This window comes from Scyliorhinus torazame, chromosome 2 (assembly GCF_047496885.1).
Source record: "Scyliorhinus torazame isolate Kashiwa2021f chromosome 2, sScyTor2.1, whole genome shotgun sequence".
Taxonomy (NCBI): Eukaryota; Metazoa; Chordata; class Chondrichthyes; order Carcharhiniformes; family Scyliorhinidae; genus Scyliorhinus; species Scyliorhinus torazame.
Window position 1 is genome coordinate 238491160 of NC_092708.1, and position 21871 is coordinate 238513030.

The window sequence follows — 21871 nt, forward strand, 5'->3', positions numbered from 1 at the left end:
AGGGCACAGAGCTCACAACAAGCCACTCAGACATCCACCATGTACTGAGTGCAACTCCAAAATAGTATTAGGAATAGGTCCACAGATTCAATGGTTATGATCGAACCACAATAACCAGTTTACCAATGTAAATATATGTTAGTAATAAAACTGAGTTGTACCATCCGCAACCGTGTTGGTTCGTCTGTGTAGCAGAGCACCCAACACAACAGACAGGTGTGTTTGGTGCTCAGGGAGCCCAGCAAATCACACCCATATGTTCTGGGCATGCCCAGCGCTGGAGGAATTTTGGAAGGGCGTAGCGAGGACGGTGTCAGGGGTGGTAGAATCCAGGGTCAAGCCGGGCTGGGGGTTCGCAATATTTGGGGTTGCAGGGGAGCCAGCAGTGCAGGAGGCGAAAGAGGCCGGTATTCTGGCCTTTGCGCCCCTGGTAGCCCGGCGAAGGATCCTTCTTCAGTGGAAGGATACGAGGCCCCCAAGCGTGGAATCCTGGATCAACGATATGGTGGGTTTATTAAATTGGAGGGGGTGAAATTCGCCTTAAGGGGATCGGTACAAGGGTTCTTCAGGCGATGGCAACCGTTCTTGGACTTCCTGGCAGAACGGTAGACAATGGTCAGCAGCAGCAGCAGCCCGGGGGGGGGGGGGGGGGGGGGGGTGTGTGTTCTATTTTACTTTTGCTTGTTTACACTGCGTGATCTGAGGGGGTGTATATATTTGCTATGTTTGCTTTGTGTTAATTCGGGGTGTTAATTTATTATTTATGTATAGGGGGAAGGGGGGCACGGGGTTGTTTTACTTTGTTCTGTATTTAATTCTATTGGGTTCCTTTTTCATTCTGTTGTTGACATTTTGTGAAAACCTCAATAAAAATTTTTTTTAAAAAAAAAGGTAGGAAACAAATGGATTTTTAACACAGCTATGTCCGAAATGGTGTGGAACATTTTGTATCTTTGCGTCTGTACCCATCCATAAAAACGAAGTGCCTGCAATCAAATTGCCGGCTTGTACCTTATATCCTTTCTACTTAGATTTGCCCACCACCCGACTCTAATCTTTCCTGATTAACACCAAAGGGTACATCCTTAACTGCATTTAGTTCTTGCAGTTTTAATAATAGTTCTGGTGACTGACAGATTAATATGATACCATTAAAGAGTAGTCACCTGCTGGACAAACGGTACTAGAGAAATGTTGCAAGCTCATTTTCAGAAGGAACAAAGACAGCCTTCATTGAAATAAAAACAAAGATGAACTGCACGAGGTTTGCAATGTTTGAAATTAGATTTGATGGCTTTCAGCACACAAATGTATAGGTGGGAACTGTCCATTATTATGGAAGGAGGGATTTTTCATTTATTCAAAGACTAAGTCAATGGAGTTTTGGAATTTTCATTGGACTTAACATTTCTCAGTTAGCAATACTGACCACACACAATTCAATTCAATAGAATCAGCTTTACTAACTACAAATCACCCGTCAAGACCCAGAGATCCCTCGGAACAAATGGATCAGCATTTGGTGCATAAACTGCAATATTGATTAGGTGAAATAATAGTTCTGTTGGATTGGTGTGCAAAACACATCAATTTTCTCATACAAATTTGCAATTGTTCTTCACTGATGATCTATTGCAAGCTTGGTACCGATACGTTTCCTCCTGGTTATCAATTGTTTCTTGTTCAATTTAATTGATACACCAGGCTAGTTAATAGACCTTTACCTGTTTCCCAAGAAATTAACGGTATACAGAAAGGTATATGAGGACTACATCATTTTGTGCATTATTACGCGATCCATACTTCCATTACAAGTTAACAATTCACAATCAGCATCACTATGTTATGGGTCAGGCTTCTAATACGTCATCGGAACAAGAGCAAGAATTCAGCCCCTTGAGTTTTATCCAGAATCCTATTAGATCATAGTTGATCAGAGTTGATCATAGTTGATCATAGTTCAACTACATTTGTCCACTTTTGCTCCGTAGCCTTTTATCGACAAACAAAACAAAAATACATCAATCTCAGTCTTCAACTGACCCCACAGCGAAACCGTTTTAGGCAGTTTCAGATTCCCACCATCCTTCATTTGAAAAAAATGCTTCCTGATTTCACTCCTAACAGGCTTAGCTTTAATGTTTATTATGCCACCATGTCCTGGGTTCCTTCACCAGGGAAAAGAGATCCTGTGAATCTAATGTATCAAAACTAATTATAATGTAGAACACCCCAACCAGATCACCTTCAACCTTGTAAATCCAATGGAACATGCAACTTGTTCTCATGACATAACCTTTTCACCTTGGTGAGCCTGTGTTGTACCCACTTCCAAGCCAATGTTTTTCTTCAGGTGAACTGCCTAAAGCTAAGCACAATACTCCAAAATGAAGCTCGATCACGCTCTGTACAACTGGAGCACCAATTTCCACTCTTTGGCTGGGATCTTCTGGCCTCACCTTGACAGGCATCCCCTGTGGCGGGTGCGGCAAGCCATTCAAATATCCGTTGACTTCGGCACGAATGGAAAATCCGGCTGGTGGGAGGGACCAAGAAATCCCGCCCTCTGTATTCTAAACCATATAAATAAAGACTCACATTACACTAGACTTTTTAAATCACTTTTTGTAACAGTACACTAGTTGTTGATGATTTGTGTACATGGACAGTTAGTTCCTTTTACTTGCCCACAATTCGTAATCCATCACCAGTTAGATAATATTCCAATTTGTCTTTTGTGGGTCGAAACTAGAATAGAAATTCAATTTTTCCAACACTGAATTCCATTTCTCACGGTTTTAGCCAGACCCTTTCAATCCGTCAGTATTCCACTATAACTCTCTATCTAGCCACAATTTACTGTACCTTGTAGTGTCATCGACAAACCTGAACATACAACTCTTTATTCCTTCATTTAAGATATTAATTAACATGCAGAAAAGCTGAAGCCCTCAGGCAGATCACTAGCGAACCATGAATTGTCAGATCCGAGAGAGAGTGTCCTCTTTTCCCAAACTCTGCTTCTTACCGTCAAACCTACTGTCAACCTATGTCACACGATCACCCTGAATTCTGTGAGCTTTCATTTCCGATCATTTCTTACGTGGAATCTTGTCAAATACTTTGTGAAAACCCAAGTTGCCAACATTCATAGACACTCTCATTTCCTCAAAATATCTAGCGACTGGACTCAAACATAAGCTACCATTTGTGAATCTGCGTTCTTGTCAAGTGCTCAAACTCACCATCCGTCATGATAGATTCTAGTAACTTCACTACAGGTTTTGCAAAACATCATTGTAATCACTCTGCAAAATAGCTTAGGTAGACCACAATGTCTGGTAGTTCGACACTCAGCACATCAATGAGGCATACCCTAAAATTATGGGCGCAATCTACTGGCTGCGTTGTGCTCTCGCTCGAGAGCGACGCGGCCAGTAGATCTCTAGAGAGGCCTCCTGCAAGGCTTCCCGGCAGCCTTTATGCCTCGAGGGATATACCCAAGTCCCGTGAAGTATCAGAATGCCGCCAGACGTGATGTGACCAAATGGCACGTGCCGAAGTAGGTTTTAAATCTACTTAGGCAAGCTTACCCAGGATCTACCATCCTCCCCAGTGAGGCCACAGCTGGGCACCATTAAGTACTGGTCCACACAAACCTGGACCAGGTGCAAAGGCATCTAGGGGGTTTCGTGGTTCATTAAGGCCCCTGGGTGGCCAGGGATAGTGCAGGGTGTCTCCGTGGCCTCCCTTTGGAATGTGGGCACCTTGGCACTGCCACCCTGCTACTGTCAAGGTGCCTAGGTGGCACTGCCAAGCGTTAGGGCCTGAAGGGGGCCATGACCATGAAAGGAGGGTGGAGGAGGGTTTGAAGGGTGGAGGGTATGTATGGGAAGTAAGGAGGGACCTCTGGGAAGTTGAGGAGGGGTGAAAAATGAGAGTCCTGAAGTGGAGGGGCCTGTAATGGGGCATGGTAAGGCCTGAAGGGTGTCCTCATTTTGGGGGGGGGGAAGAATGCCTATATGTCTGGGGGTGACACTGACCATGGGCGGGGGGGTGATGACACACAAGCTCAGTTAGAGATCGGGGTATGCTTTCAAAATAACGGCCCGATCTCGGAATTCAACTCCCCGGTGCTGAAAAGAATTCTGGGCGGAATTTACCAACCAATCAGCAGGATTTACCGACCCCGCTGTTATCAATGGAATTTCCTGGTGACTGCAACCCTCATTGCCAGGAAACCCTTGCACCGGTGTGGGACCAGAATATCCGGCCAGCATGAACAGCCGGCAAATCCCGCCCTCTCTGTATAGGCTAACCTGGAGAGAAAATCCCAAGGGCCCAAAAAAGTGACTTAAGTGTTGTTTGGTAACAGTGGAAAACTCCCTGCAAAACCCGCCACAAATTAAATTCCTCCCTACATTTCTTAGATGCATTCCAAGTTCTATTTTAAGAGATAAACATTATTTCCTGATGTGAAATGGGTATTTCAACAATGCCCCTGACCTCATGAACAAGCATCATTATGGAGAGATCTGTAAAATAATAGTGAGCAAATTTGCAAACTGCCTCTGTTGTAGTTAATGCCACCATCTGGAGACCCGACGCACTCTGACCCCACCTCGTGCCTACCTCAGTGATTCTGCCATCCTTCGCAGATCTTCATTTTGCTGTTTCAAACGTTCAAGCTTTGCGAGTATCTTGGACAGTTCTCTGCTGGAGCGATCCGGCTGTTCGCTGTCTCTGACTAAGTGCCCGCCTATATAGAACAACAAAGTCCCCCAGGCAAGAAGGATCAACATAATCCATCGCCAGGATCCAGTCCATGGTCGCATCTTCAGCTGGAGTAGCTGCTCACAGGTCAAAACCTTGACATACTTTCGAGATCCTTGCGGAGTTGAATGAGTCGCTGTCTTTCTCTCCCTCAACGCATTGTGCCAAGATTCCACACAGCTCCTAAAATTTCTTGCAGCACACTTTTTTTCCCCAAAATGAACCTTCCCCTTGATTTGACAACCAGAAAATTCACTTATTAAAAGCCTCTCATTTCGACACTCTGCAGAAAGAGAAGAAAAAGAGCACATAATTGGATTAATTATATGACTTACAAATAATGGCCCACATGTGAAAGCAATTACACTGAAAGCCTCGATAGGTTGTAGGGGGGAGTGCCAGATCTCGCTGCCTGCCCTATGAACTCCAAAATGCCACGTCTCTTCAGTTCATCTGGTTAATCTATACGGGATATTAAAAATCATTGCAGACAAACATAGCAAATAGCATTCAATCGCAGTCTTACTTGAGCTTGGGAGGCATTACATTGGCAGCTGCATTTAAGGCTGCTGCATTGAGATAGAATGCACTGCATCTTAACTCGGTGCACTGATAATTATTCAAAGGCCCTCACAAATGGGGGAAAATAATCAATTAAACTGAATTGGAAAATATATTATGGTCTTTAGTGTTCTTCAAAGGAGTACATATACATACTGAAATCATGATTAACACTACTAATTTAATTGTAAAAGATGGGAACCCCATGTCTGGTGGTCCTCAAGACTCATAGCTATTTTTCACCCCAAATCTTGCCTGTGATGAGTGCCTTGAAGGACCTCCCCGCAACCCAAGGAAACTCAGTCCATGATCTTACTAATATTATGAGCTTCGATCGACAGTAGAGTGCGCAAAATGTATGTATACCACGTAAAACGAGAAGCAATTTTAGATGGGATTGGAAACAAGTTAACATTTTAGGCTGGATTCTTCGGCAGCTCCCGCCACGAGATCGCCATGTGTGGAACGCGGACCATGTAAAGGTCCATTGACCTCAGGCGGGTCTTTCTGGTCGCATCAGCATATTATTTCTGGTTAGCTCAAATCCATGAAGTAGATTGTCTTAGGGCCTTTCCAAATTAGCAGCTCTGTATCCCGTTGAGTTTGGCCCGTGATCTGCAAAATGATACGACAACTTGCATTTACCTCTTTTTAATGCATTTGGGAGCATGGCTTTAGATCATCAGAAATAGGAACAGAAGTAGGCTGTTCGGCCCCTCGAGCCTACTCTGCCATTCAACAGGATCGCGGCTGATGCGACATTCCTCATGTCCACCTGCCTGACCTTTCCCCCTAACCTTTGATTCCCTTACTGGTCAGGACTATTATACACTCTGCCATAATACTCAAGAACAATGAGAAATTGGTTGGGTTATGTGGGGAGCAAAAGCAAGCCTACATGCAAAACGTTAGTTTATAAAGTGGGTGCAACACAATTTCAAAATACAATGGGGTATTTTCAAATGCCAAGAGAACATTTCAACAAAAAAGAACATTTGGACAATACTGTGGAAGAATGAATGTCTGTTGGTTTCCAGTATTTTGTTAAGTCTACAGTTATGTTGCAACTTTACAGAATTCCTTCTGACAGTAAGTAGCAAAAAGTCAATTCTTAAAGACTTAGCTATGAATTAGAAATTAACTTTCTGTGCTAACAAGAAAAGCATTAGTTAAGCTCAGTGGGTCAGAATCCAGTCAGAGAGCAGCTACTGAAAATCAAGCATATGACCCTGCCAGTCGCGATTGAAACATGCACAGTGCATGAGCACGGCAAAAATCTCTATGCCCAGTACAAATCGGCTGAAAATGAGAAACTTGCCTCCCATGAGGTAGAGAGTGTGCAGGCCATCTCCCTGGCCTGATTAAGCAGTCTCCTGGTAGCATGATGTGTTATGTACTCTGGGATAACACAGGCTGCAACTGGATGCAGCTTTAACCAAAAGATACTACAGACCTTAAAGTTAGTTCAATCTGACTTATTGAACCAGTAGCACAGTTAGCACAGTTCTCTATAAGTTCGACTCTCTGCTAACCTAAGTGTGGTTACTCTGTCTGACTGAACCAGACTAGCTCTTAGCCACGTGCTGGAGGTGTGATACTGTACATACACCCTGACTCACTCTGTAGATGTTCATTAGTGGAAAGAGGCAGAGTGTGAGTGCCTTGTGCCTTTAATAGTGAGTTACACCCCTGAGTGTCCTGCCTGCTCATTGGTCATGTCCTGTTCTCGGTGTTCATTAGCTGCCTGTCTGTATATCATTATCTGCATGTCTGCATATCATGACAAATTACAATACAAAATGCAATAAAGAGACAGAAACACCCCAACATTGGCGCAGTGCATACAGTGTTACATATGCAAAAGCAATGTTGGAAAGAAAACAATAATGAATTCAGTATTCTACTTTACAACTAAGACCTCAATACTTTCTGGACTTGCATACTTCAACATCAGTTCATCTACAAAACACTTGGAAGCTCAAGAATAAGTGAGCATTTGTAGGATATAAAATCGAACTGCATTTGGACCGTTAAATGTCTGCAAAACCTTTCAACAAATTAACTAACTTCTGAAAGAACCTCAGAACTATATTTTGAAACTCATGGATTTATGCAAAAAACCTGGATACAAATTGCTGGCTGCTCTACTGCCCCAAGTTCTGGAACAACAATGGCACTATCTGATTTATGTGGTGTGATCTGACGATAAGACTTGGTAGTTTCAGAGATTTCCTTCTCATTTGATTTGCATGTTTCTACGCTTTTTATTGATGTTTAAATCATTGCTCTACCCTTCACCTCCAGGTTTCTGGCATTTGCCAAAGAAGCATTAGATGAGACCCAGTGAATTTGTGGTTTTCAAACCTCTGAGACGGATTCCCTGCAAATTCAGTCAGACCTTCACCAAACACTGCTAATGCCCAGGCGCCTCCTACAAATACCACAATAGTCCATATGGTACAGCTTTCCAGGTCGTGGTTCAGTCACTTCCAGGAAAACACCCAGCTCTTTAGCATCTCGAGCTAGTCACTCAGCTTTCCAAGTTTTTGACCTTTTCAGCCAGCTCACACAGTGCCTCCCAGAGCTCCTGTCTCCTTATCTACCAAATAGATGAAATTTGGGCAGAACCATCCAAGGGCCATGTATTTTAAACATGGCCAACGTAAAACAAACCCAAAAAAGACAGAATTGGCTTTCCACTAAAACCCACGCAAAGATTTTCCAGGATCTATCAAACCTGGTGCAACTTATTTAGGGCCGAGAAGCTTCCTTGCCTACTACACATCAGTCATTTCCCATTTCGTCTTGACACACTTGTCACATCACCTATTAATCTCATTTAATTAAATATATAATTGCATTAAAAGCAGTGCGGAGAAGGCTCACGCGACTGAATAAAAGGGTTGTTTTATGAGGAAAGGTTGGACAGGTTAAACTTGTATCTGCTGAAAATTAGAAGAACAAGAGGTGATATTATTGATACATGCAAGATCCTGAGCAGGGTCGATACTTTGAGGAAGATTCCCCTTGGGAGATACCAAAATTAGGGGAAATAGTTTAAAAATCGAGGTTTCCTATTTATGATGGAGATGAAATTTTGTTTCTGTAGAATTAACTTTCTCAAACTGCCGTGGAGACTGAGTAATTGAATATTTTTAAGGCTGGTATCGGTAGATTCCAGAGTGACAAGTGATTCAAAGGGTATAGGGGATGGGTAGGAAATAGAGGCCACAATCCAATCAGCCATTATCTTATCAATGGCAGCGCAGGTTCATGGGACTGAATTGACTACTCCTATTCCTACTTCATGTGTTCATGTGTGTAGCATACAGAAGGGAACACAGACAGCAATCCACACTGACAAAGTGAAACCAGCCTCAGGCTCCCAGGAGATTAACAAGGAATTCACATCAAACTTCTTACAGGCAATGCCCCACCACACTGCCAACCTCTCCACTCTCCTGAACATGGCACAGTCAATTGCTAATCTCAATAAAGAAAATGCAAATACAATTACCTCCAGTCTGGGGAAGCTCCTGAAGCCCTTAAAGCTGCCGAAGCAACAAGTTAGCCAACTTCTACAAAGTCCTCCTTCCATCATACTGAAAAACTGAGGAAACGCACATCTTCCCAGAGAAAAACCTATTTTCACACAAATACAGGACCACATTCTCTGCTCACCTGATACACTCAAACTCTGATCAATATGCTCTGATCAATATGGAGTTCAAAGGGGCGGCACGTGGCACAGTGGTTAGCATTGCTGCCTGCGGCACTGAGGATCTGGGTTCGAATCTCGGCCCTGGGTCACTGTCCGTATGGAGTTTGCACATTCTCCCCGTGTTTGCGTGGGTTTCACCCCCACAACCCAAAGAAAAGATGTGCAGGGTAGGTGCATTGGCCACGCTAAATTGCCCCTTAACTGGAAAACAATAATAATTGGGTACTCTAAATTTATATTTAAAAAAATAAAAATATGGAGTTTTTAACATCCAAGATTTTGCCATTAATCTGAACTTAACTCTCCTGGCTTGGCTCATGTTAAGCAAACAATCCTGGATAGTTCACAGCTACATCCCACTGCAACAGCAATGAACATGTGAATTAGGAGCAGGAGTAGGCAACTTTGCCCTTCGAACCTGCTCCATTGCCATTCAACAGCATCATGGCTGATCTGATTGTAACCTCAATTCCACATTCCTGAACCCCCCGATAATCTTTCACTCCTGGATTTATCAAGAATCTCCCCCACCCCTGTGCTTTCCACGGTCACAGAAAACATCTTCAATCAAACAAAGCAAATTTTTATTTGTACCATACTTGGCAAGAATAGTTTTCTGACAAACTCATGATGTGAATTAGAATCCAAATTGCGACTTCACATCTGCTGCGTACATCATGACCTCAGTTACCCTATATTCCCTTCCACTGAGGGGCAATGCATGAACGCCCAATATCTTCAACCTCTTGACATGAGGCGTTGAACCCCTGTTGGCAAGTCAATTGAGTTCAGACCTTCACTGAGAAGAGACTGAAAGAGCAAAGTATAACGTATCACTCTAGGGATGACGCACCAGTTTAAATGAAGCAGCTCCTCACTGCGCTTCCCAAGATCAAAGCCTCGATCCTGCTCTCAAAGTAGAGTTTCTGTGATTCCAAAACGGGATGAATTTTACTTACACATACATGCTTAAGAGTTCCATCCCTCTGCATAGTCTGCAACTGGGTTCAAACAATGAGGAATTAGAACCTTTCCCAATATCTCTCACCCACAGAAAATGAACTAACTCATGCTGCATTTCTGCTGACCTGTTATGGATGAAACAGCCTTGAACATGCAAGCACATTAAGAATTAATTTATTTCCTTGTCTCTCCCAACTTTTGGCGTTTCTGCCAGAGGCATGTGTCAGCAAATGTGATCTTGACAGATTTATATGGACAGGCAAGAAATGCCTCACTGTGTTCAACTCCCAAATCAATGGTCTAGCCAGTCTACCAGGAAACTCAATTGTGAATAATGAGGCGGCACCAAGATGGCGCAGCGGGTCGCATTGCTGCCTCACGGCGCCGAGGTCCCAGGTTCGATCCGAGTCCTGGGTCACTGTCCATGTAGAGTTTGCACATTCACCCCCACAACCCAAAGATGTAGGTGGATTGGCCACGTTAAATTGCCCCTTAATTGGAAAACAAAGTGAATTGGGTACTCTAAATTAATTTTTTAAAACCTGAATAATGAGAACTGGGTTTGAGGTGTCCGGCACAACCCTTCGCCAAGTCTGGTGATCACACCACGGAATAAACTACGCCCCTCCCCCCACTACATTATCTATCTATCACAGTGTTGCATGGAAAGACCGAGACTTTGGGCACGATTTTACTAAATGGGAACAAGTCCCATAGCGAGCACATTGAGCTGCGTGTTTCCCGTATTCGCAGTGCCGAGAAATACAAGGCTATAAAACGGCACTGAAGTTTGATAAGGGCCTCAGTGTGGAACGTGCGGCTGAGGCCGCACATAGCCCACTTTGTGCAGTGAAGAGCTCCGCTCACCAGAACTCCTCAGTGGAATGAGAGATCGGAACAGATCCCCGAGGCCCGTGATGCACCCCTGACCCTCCCCCCCTCTCCCCCCAAAGCCCCAATGCATTATTGGTGAATCCCCGCCCCCTCTCCAAACACCCACGCAGGGCACCCCAGCTCGATCGCACCTGCTGAAAAAATATCAGCTTGACAGTGCCAACCTGATATCCTTACAGTGCCCTGACCCATCCCAGGTGGCACTGCCAGGGTGGCACCATCAGTGCCAGGGTACCACACTTCCCAAAGGGCATGCACCTGGGACCTCCGATCCACTGGGAGACCCTCACGAGTGCCGTTCTGTCGGGTCCCCGTTTGTGGCGACCAGTACTGAACGGCGCTCGTCCAAGGTCTCAGAGGTGAAGGGGATTGATCCCACGCCTCGGGTACCTAGGGAATCTCCATATTACAGTGAGGCTAGCTGTCCCGCTTTAATATGCAGATTTGCTAAAGAGTGATTCCCACCCACAATGGGAGGGATTTACATTGCAACGTTTTGCGATATTACATTAGATCTCGTGAGGTGTTGCAAGCCGGGTAGATCCCAGGAGCGGGGTCTCCTGGCTTCTATCGGCCATGCTGTGCTGCAGTGCACAGAGTGGCCATAAAACCGTGCCCTTTGATTCACCCTATAACAATCCTGGTTATTGAATCTTTCAGGCACCTTGCCTTAAGAGCACATGGGCATATTACGATCCTGGACCAGACCCCAACAGTGGCTAGGATACAGGACAGAAACCCCAATATTTTATTTGAACTTTGTAAGATTGTGAGGAAAGGACACCCCGCTCCCGGAGTGAATTCACACAAAATAGGAATATGGTATATTAAAACAAACTTTATTACTAGCACAGTATTAAAATATCTTTAACATCACACAAGAAAATAGCTTACAATTACCCCATAAACAATTCTACTCAATACAATGACACAATAGCCCTTAACTGCTATCTTTATTTCAACTTTATTTCAACTCAAACAATAAAATAATTTAAGATCCCAATCCACTTTTAAATAGTTAGCACTGAGGAATATTTGGCTTAAATAGATGTTTTTTGGAACCGTTTAGAAAGATAAGCCTGAACCCTGTCAGAATAATGCAGAATCTCTGGCTGCACATCTTCTCAGCTTGCCTTCCAGCCACAAACTAAAACTGAACTCTAACACCCGACTGCTTCAACCCTGGCTCCTTCCATCAACTATATCATCATGCTAAGCTGAACACAATGGGCGGGATTCTCCACCCCCACGCCGAAGTGACCGCGCCGTTGTGAATGCCGTTGAGGTTCACGATGGCGCGGAACAGCCCCGGTCCCGACCGATTCAGGCCCTGACAATGGGCCAGTATCGGGGCCGCGTCATCTACCCGCGCCAGGCCTTGTTGCCCGCGTAAAAGCGGCGCCGCATAGATGACGTGGCCGGCGCCGCATAACGGACGTCATCCGCGCATATGCGTGGTTGCCGTCCTGTCCAAATCCGCCCCGCAAGAAGATGGGGGACGGATCTTGCGGGGCGGCGGAAGGAAGGAGGTCCTCCTTCAGGGAGGATGGCCCGACGATCGGTGGGCACCGATCGCGGGCCACCCCACATTTAAGGTACCCCCGGTGCAGGATCCCCCCTCGCCCCCCCCCCACAGGCCGCCCCCCCCCCACCCAGCGTTCACGCACCGCCCACGACTGTAGCGACCAGGTGTGGACGGCGCCGGGGGGAACCCGCCGTTTTGGCCTGGACGCTCGGCCCATCCGGGCCTCAGAATCGCGGGGGTGCCGGAGAATCGCCATTTTCGGTGTCTCCGGCGATTCTCCGGCCTGCGGCCCGCGAAACTCGACCGGGCCATTCCCGCCGCTTGGGAGAATCGTGGGAGGGCGTCGGACTGGCGTCCCCGGAAATTTTGGCGGCCCAGGCGATTCTCCCAACCGGCGTGTGAGTGGAGAATCGCGCCCAATGTCTCTAATGAACTATTCCGCAGGAAGTCCTCTTAATATAAACAAAAATCCAGTCGCTCAAACTTTTACGATGCTTTAATTACACCTCTGGCTCCCAAAAAGCCGCGCTATCTTGCAAACCGGGATTTTTAAAGACACTACTGCAGCAGTCACACACACACACACACACACACACACACACACACACTAACCATGGCTTTTAACCCTTACTGCACCAAGTAAATAAAACAATATATCTGACATTGCTGGATTCATCACAAGCGACCACGGACTTCCATCGGGTTAGGCCATGATTATTCTTGGCCTAATACTTCAGTGGTCATTGTTGTCTCCACTCATACCACATGCCATCAGGCGTATTGGTAGGATTTTCAGGCTGATAATCAACCTGTTTGGCCACATTATGATCCAACCTTCCCTGTCCATCCAGTCCTGAAGCAGAGCTTCTGGCCCAGAGATAGGGATGCTGCCACTGTGCCACAAGGTCTGCTGGCCAATGGTTAGAGATATAAAATGGAAATTCTGATAATATTCTTTCTCCTGGATGCCACTGCCTTAGCTGGCATCAGGAAATACAGCACAAACCTGCAACTTTCCTTCTTTGCAGATCCCAAACGCACCTGGGCTTAACCAATTGAGTATGTTCAAGGAGGGGCAATACGTTCAAAGAGTTGAGACATATTCACCCTTTCACCCCTTGGGGTTTACTTCACAATGCTGCTCACAAGAATTGCAGGGTATCTGGAAGCTCTGATAGAATCAAAAAGTACTGACGTTCACTAAATTCTCCAGGCACATTTATAAGAATACAGCTGTTTGGTTTTATTGTAATTCAGCATCACTGCACTTTCCCTTTACAAGTTCAGGCAAGTTGGTTTGTCATGCAGAGTTTGTACTTGCTTGCCTGACAGCAGTTATGGAGGCAGGAGGCGGCGTGTGGATGTGCGCTTACATCAGAGGAATATCCTCAGGAATGTTGGGTCCAAGCTATATGAATATTAAAGACCACCCCATTCTGGCTTTCACTTTCGTACTTGTTGTACCTTGCCATCTGAGCAAGTATTTCATTTTGATTTTTCATACAGAAGTCATCAGGATAAGTCAATAATCTGCAGGCACTGATTTTGATTCTATGCAAAGCTGTCCATTAAAAGCATTATTCCTAATAATCCCTGGGATCACAGCTTCTATCGTAGCAAATTTAATAAACAGGTTCAAGTACTCATGCAAATCATTTGACTGATGTCTGAACAAAATGCCATTTCTTTAACTCGCATCCATTCTGTAGAAAATATAGCTTTGGAATGGAATGAAAAACCAAGAGTTCATTCCTTGACATGTGACCTTGGTCATTCTAGCTAATCAGCGTCATACAGAAAGCATCCAAAAGGAAGCTGGAGTATCCATTTTATTCTGAAGTTCGTGAAAATGCTCAACTTAATGAGATCCAGTACGGCACATCTGATCAATAACAAAATTTGACTTCAAATTTTAAGCTAGTGTTTTGTACCATTAAACGATTAGAGTAGGTATTTCATTACCTGATGATCCAATCTGCCCATTCTCAAAAAGCAAGATGTTTCTTGAGTAGACAAATACCTGAGGTACATCACAAAATTGGCATGGATTTCACAGTCAGTGATGAATAAACAGCCCTCGCCATTCAGTCTCTAGCAGTCAATTTATGGGATATTGCCCAGACTCATTGAGAATTTGAAACAGCACAGAACTCTCTGCAGAGGATTCAGTTCTGTGTGAGCAGGGCATGCAATGGCCTGTCTGATAGCTTAAAGATTTCTTTCAGAACTTAAGTGAGGTAGTATTTAACAGAAGCCCGCATCACCTCTTTTGGGGAAGGCACGCTGATTTAAGTGACATTGATACACTTTACTGGGCAGTCATTGACTGCTCCCGCGGTGTAGTATCATCACTGGATTCCAGGTTACAGGAGAGTGACGGTGGGAGGGGGGGGGGGGGGGCGTTAGGTGGGGGTTGCAGGGCAGTAGCAATGATGGGAGTGCTGGCTCTCAGTAAGACGCCCCTTTTCAATTGCTGGGTCCCTCAATCAACCACAAGATGCCTTTGAACGAGGGACCCCCAGATGGGTTTAATTGTTGTGCTTCCCCCAAGTGGTGAGTCCCCCACCAGCTGATGACCAGACACGGTGGGATAAGGCACTTAAATGCCCACTAAAAGATCTCAAATGGCAGAGAGGCAGGATGCGTGTCCACAGGCCTGCCATTGACTTAATCAGGATGGAGGTGGGACGGCTAGAGGGACCCCACCCACTACCCAATTAAACGTCACCCCCGCCACGGGTCAGGGCATTAAATTCCACCTGAGACAAAATCAGGAGATGAATATACAAATTGTTGAATGAATATCAAATCACACACAGAAGTCAAAATAATGAGGTGGAACAAAAAATGGGGTTAAGAGACAGAGATAAAAGAGACAGAAAAAAATGGCTTTTAAATCCCAAACAATAATTACAATTTAAAGAAATAAGACTCTGCACTTACAAGGTACATTTGCAGAATTAAAAATTTAATTTACGCTTGAAAAGGCAAGCTCCAATTTATTTAACATGTTTAGTGGCTACCCAAGAGGTCCTGATGCAGTGGTAGCATCCCTCACTCTGAATCAGACGCTCCAGATTCAAGTCCCACTTCAGGACTAGTTGGCCATGGAAAATGTGACCATAATGTATAAATTTGCCAGTAACCACGATCTACCCTATCTTTAGCACTAGGTCTAGGCTCATGTTTGCTGATTTTGGAACTGTGCTGTTGCCCATCACATTTTCCAGCATCCAAGAGCAAATACAACACTTCAAAAGTAACTTATTCAGGAAATGTAAGTTGACACTGGTTGAAGATGTATCTAACCAACTTCTAGTCAGAATACCCAGCATGTGCCACTAACCAGCTGTCCAGCCAACTGAGCTAATAAATCTTCCTGCATGTAGAGGTAGATCAATATGACAGTCCTGACTGCAGTATTAACTTGCCTTGTGCCAAATCACCAGCCCTGAATATCAATAACTGAAACTGCATTGAAATATTTTTGCATTTTACATGTGGAACACTGATCGGTCCCTGATTTTCCTTACAGGTGCAATTGTTGGGTGGGATGGAGACCCGGGAGTGACACTCGAAAGTCTCTCCGAGGCCAGAGGCCAAATTCTCTATTTGTTAAATGCCTGGCTGTTGACAACTGGAGCACCAAGATGTTCCAGGAGAGGTCAGTCTGCTAAGAGCAAGCCCATGGTGTGTGAGCAGTCGAAATCAGTCCTTTTGTCAATAAAATTGAACGCTGTCACAAGTATCCACTCAACTGCACATCTTAATGTACATTGTTGTCACCTGCTTTGTCCCGTGTCTCTGATCTACATTTCATCTCTCCCTCACTTGCTATTATTGGATGCTTCTTTTGTGCTGCGACTAAAGGCTTAAATAAATCCTTGCTTAATCCTTTCCTTCTCTCCACTCACCAGAACGCTTCATCCGCCACTTCCACACCCAGAGGCTAAGTGCAGAGGATATGACAAAAGAAATTACGACTATAGCAACATCTTAGATAAAGTACAAGACCACAACACAAAACAACAATTCCTGGAGATGAATTAGGTGGAAAATATGCAAAACTTGTAAGGTGTTTATCTTTGCGATATGTGTAACATTCAACTTAATTGGATTTTCACAAATAAGGTTTGAAACTTCCAGCTACAGCCAGTGTCTGTTTCACATTTCTTCACTTGCTTTTCGCAACTTCATACACCATCACACTGATGTGCACAGGTGTAGGCTTGTTATATATTTCCTTGTCATAAATTGGGCTCAGGGCGGCAAGGTGGTGCAGTGGTTAGCACTGCAGTCTCATGGCACCGAGGACCCGGGTTTCATAGAATTTACAATGCAGAAGGAGGCCATTCGGCCCATCGAGTCTGCACCGGCTCTTGGAAAGAGCACCCTACCCAAGGTCAACACCGCCACCCTATCCCCATAACCCAGTAACCCCACCCAACACTAAGGGCAATTTTGGACACTAAGGGCAATTTATCACGGCCAATCCACCTAACCTGCACATCTTTGGACTGTGGGAGGAAACCGGAGCACCCGGAGGAAACCCACGTACACACGGGGAGGATGTGCAGACTCCGCACAGACAGTGACCCAAGCTGGAATCGAACCTGGGACCCTGGAGCTGTGAAGCAATTGTGCTATCCACAAGGCTACCGTGCTGCCCACTTGATCCCGGTGTCACGCCATTGTTTGTGTGGAGTTTTCACTTGTGGGGTTACTGGGTTACCGGGATAGGGTGAGGGCATGGGATTAAGTGAGGTCGTCTTTCCAAGGGCCGGTGCAGACCCGATGGGCCGAATGGCCTCCTTCTGCACTGTAAATTCTATGATTCGCCCCATGACCGTATGGGTCTCACCCCCACAACCCAAAGATGTGTAGGGTAGGCAAATTGATCATGTTAAATTGCCTCTTAATTGGGGAAAAAAAGAATTGGTACTTTAAATTTAAAAAAAAAGTTGGGTTCAATCGGGCTCAGCAGAAAACAGGTCCAATTTCTTTTTAAAGTCAGGAAAAGTAGACTGCCGATGACCGGTTGCGACCAGTAATAACTGGCCAATCAGCAATGAGTGTCAGCTGTTCCCAACTGGGGACTGTTGACTGCCCAGCAACCAGGAACAACTGTTGCCAACTGATCCCAAATACCCACTGGCACCTGTTCCTCCCATTCTGGTCAAACTGCTTTTCGTCATGCACAGTACTTTGGTACATTTTCAGTGCACAAACTCTACTACTTAAGCACAACTTTTTTCTTCAACCCGCTTGCTGTTAACGTGTTCACTGCCCAGGCTGAACACTGCACTTTTTTCAAAGATGGTAACAAAAAAGCATTGTTTAACCGCTGCAGATCAAAGAAAGACATTTGTCTGGTCATGGAATATATCCTATTTTCCGTGACACTGTATGTCACAGGCTCAAAAGGACTTTTATACTGTCAACATTGATGTGAAGACCCTGATACCGGATTGAAAAAAAGGCATGCTTCTCAATCTGAAACGTTCTCCAAAGAAGTGATTTGTGTTTTAACCTTGGGATAAAAAAGACTCCCCCCCCCCCCCCCCCCCCCCCCCCCCCGCTCCTCGACATTGTTTGTCTGAATATTGCATTTAACGTACATTGCTCTTATCTTGGGCAATTATCTCATACTATTTTTCCTTTTGTTCTTTTTTCCATTGCTTGGGTGGCACGGTAGCACCGCGCCAGGGTTCAAGGTTTGATTCTCAGCTTGGGATACTATCTGTGCTGAGTCTGCACGTTCTCCTGTGTCTACGTGGGTTTCTCCGGGTACTCCGGTTTCCTCCCACAAGTCCAGAAAAATGTGCTGTTAGGTGCCGTGTTAGGTACACTTGTCTAACACTGGCAGCAACTGGATGCAGCTTAGATCAGAAAGATACTCCAGACCTTGAAGTTAGTTCAATCAGGTTTATTGAACTAATAGCACAGTTAGCACAGTTCTCTGTGAATTCGACTCTCTGCTAACTTAAGTGTGGTTACTCTGTCTGACTGAACCAGACTAGCTCTTAGCCATGTGGTGGAGGTGTGAGATTGTAACAACACCCTTGACTGACTCTGTAGATGTTCATCGGTGGAAAGAGGCAGAGTGTGAGTGCCTCGTGTCTTTTATAGTCAGATCCCACCCCTGAGTGTCCTGCCTGCTTATTGGTCATGTCCTGTTCTCTGTACCCATTAGCTGCTTATCTGTATATCATTATGTGTGTGTCCACATATCATGACATTAGGTGAATTGGATATTCTGAATTCTCTCTCCATGTACCCGAACAGTCCTGGAATGTGGTGACTGGGACTTTTCACAATAACTTCATTGCAATGTTAATGTAAGCCTATTTGTGACAATAAAGATTATCATTATTATTAGCGCCCCCCCCCCCAGCCCACTCTCCATTGTTCTTAACGCCTTTTGCAAAGTTATACAAACTGGCAAAGAAGCTCCCATGTTTCCTCTAATGATTATTTTGGAGCTTGAAGCCATTTTTCCCTGCCTCTTTCCTCTCCGTTTATAAACCTGTAAGGGTCAGAGGTGGGGCTGCAGCAGCTCAGAAACAATCCTGGAAAGGGTTCCTCATACAAAGGTTCAGGAAGCAGCAATAGTGAGTGGATTGTCGCAGTGCTCGAAGATTCCCCAGGCGCGATGCTGCTGTGCATTTGCTCCGGTTCTTTGGATCCAAGCTGTCACGGATATGCGCAGCACAGTGTCCCTCGGAGAACTCAGCAGGGCAGAGTTGGGGGGAAGACAGGACATGCCCCTTTTTACAGAACTAGCTGCTGAATGGCAAGCTTTAAGGTCCAATCTTATATGTATGTGAGTGAGCGGATGGGTGCGTCGGGGGTTGGGGGAGAGGGGGAGGTGGGTAGATGGGTGGGTGAGAATGCGAGGGGGGTAAGTGGGTGAGGTGAAAGTCAGGTCAAGGGTTAAGCTAGGGTTAGTCGAATCCAGGGGTTAGTCAGGTCAGGTAGGAGGGTTGGGGTGATTGTTCGGGTCTGGGGGGCAGTTAGGTGGTTGGGTGAGGTAGGGGCTGGGTGAGAAGGGTCAGTTATGCAGTTACCCAGATAGGAAATGGGCCCATTGTTTCAACTGATGAGAAAAGTTACACATTAAATCCCTTTACCACCGGCGCACCTTGGCTGTAATGAGTCTTATCCTTAGGGCACACTCCAACAACATCCCAAAGCTTCTTTGGCAGCTCCTCACAGATTTGTGACCTCTAACCACCTTGAAAGAGGGAGACAGTAGGTGCATGTGAATAGCATTGCATCCATATTCCTTTTCATGTTACACACCATTCTGATCCAGACACATATTACCAGTGCTCAATCGTGCAGGAGTCAAAACCCTACCTACTTAACAGCATTGTGCAAGCATCTTTGCAACATGGACTGCAGCGGTCTAAGAAGCAGGTCTACCACCACTTTCCATGGAATCTATAGAATCCTTACAGTGCAGAAGGAGGCCATTCAGCCCATTGAGTCTGCATCGACCTTCCCTAAGTGCACCCTACATAGGCCCACTCCCACCATCCTATCCCCATAATACTACCTAACCTGCACAGCTTTGGACTGTGGGAGGAAACCAGAACACCCGGAGAAAACCCATGAAGACATGGGAAGACCGTGCAAACTCCACAGTCACCCAAGGCTGGAATCGAACCCGGCTCCCTGGTGTTGTGGGGAAGCAGTGCAAACCACTGTGCCAACATGCCACCCTATTTCTCAACGGATATTTTACAGATGGACAATAAAATGCTATCCTCACCTGTAAAGCTCTTATTTGAAAAGTATATATCTTATTGTGAGCAGTACCATCTGAATAAACAGCATTTCTAAACTGAAGTACTACTTCTAATTTGAATAATATATCTGCCATGAACTACTGATTTCCTTTTATCCTCTAGCATTTATTCCGACCCAACTTTCAGACTGAACAGTCCATCATGAAGCTGGTGATTGACAGGATCAAGTTACAAGTAGCCCAATTGTTCCTCATTCATTTCAATCAAACCACTTCTTCACATTTTCTGCTGGGTTTACGGAGCCATCCAGATTTCAGATACAGAGCATTTCTTCGGGAATAAGAATTCTGGGAGCTGTAGAAGCAACTTCTTTTTCTGAACTTGGTACATTCCGGCAATTTTTCTCAGTGTTTTAAATGTAGCCTTATCTATTTGTGGTGAGCCACATATGGCTACGTAAGGCTGTTGTATATATGTTCGACTGTTCTATTAGTATTGTTATCTCCACTGTTGTATATACCTATTGTTATTGCTGTTCTGTTATTGGTTGTTGCTGTTGTACTGTTGGAATGTTATTATTGGTGCTGCTGTTGGCTCCGCCTGTGGCTCCGCTCAGCTGTGGAGGTATAAAGCCTGTTGACCTGGGGCAGTCCTGCAGTGTGGGAGGAGCTACAGGTCGGCACATATTTAGCTTATTAAAGCATCGGTTCACTGCTTCTCAGCGTCTCGCCTGAATTGATGTCTATCACTATTTGGCTGACAAGAAACACAAGGAGAAAGTATTAATGAAGTCTTGCTGTTAAATTCAGTGGGACACCCAGGATTCTTGGCTTTGCCAGGTTTCTCCCAGGCTAACCTGCCCATCCCCCCGTAAATATTGTAGCCTTGGCATTTAAAAAAAAAAAATGTTGAAAACTCAACAACAGAACTCAATTCTTTCCCAATTCTGCATATAACATAAATTTAGTTGTTTGGTCATTCAGAAGAGTACTGATAAAAACACATGCTGTTGAAGCTTTTGATCTTGCATTCATCAGGACAGACAACTCAACACAAATTGTAAAGAGAACAACAATATAAACTGCATTGCAGGAGAGTGCTAATTGGCTGACAAGGGGCTCTGATTGGTACAGGCATTGCCTTGGAGAATGTAGCAGGGAGCAGTTAACTTCCAAGTTTTTGCTAAATTCAAACCAGGCAGGTCGACTCCTACTGGTCAAGGCATTATCTTGGGGAGATGTTATAACCTGCCTACTTACCATTGACTGGGGACTAATGACTATCCCACAATCCTGTGGGAGTATGAGCTTCCCCAATGAGGGGGGGGGGGGGGGGGGGGGGGGGGGGCGGAGAAACCACTAGTAAACTCCTAGTATAAATAAGCTGGCCAGTTCAGGAACCAGCAGGAAGGAGCATGTAGCAAGGGAAGTTACTGCTACTGTTATGTATATATGTTATAGTAAATAAATGTTATTACTTTGTATCCTTAAAACTCGTGCTGGATTCTTCGTGGCCCTTACAAAACTGGCGACGAGGATGGGATAGAGATGCGGACATGACGGAGGCAGCAGACTCTGACTCTGAGATGGAGACACAGGATGCATCAGAGGAGGAATCCTCGGGTCCACGGGCCGTGGATGTACAACCGCGCCGTTCATCACGGAAGCGCCGGTCTCCGTCTCG

The 21871-nt window shown here is 45.2% G+C and overlaps 1 protein-coding gene across 6 annotated transcripts in view; it reads right to left on the reverse strand.

Moving 5' to 3' along the window:
* Positions 1-21871, reverse strand: part of LOC140396632 (alpha-(1,6)-fucosyltransferase) — a 1055147-nt gene that overhangs the window by 290427 nt on the left and 742849 nt on the right. For all 6 annotated transcript variants that reach the window (XM_072485445.1, XM_072485437.1, XM_072485429.1 and 3 more), the window contains one exon: positions 4633-5056. In XM_072485445.1, coding sequence (XP_072341546.1) covers positions 4633-4835 — 203 coding nt within the window. In that variant the 5' untranslated portion in view covers positions 4836-5056. The remainder of the gene's footprint in view (positions 1-4632; positions 5057-21871) is intronic.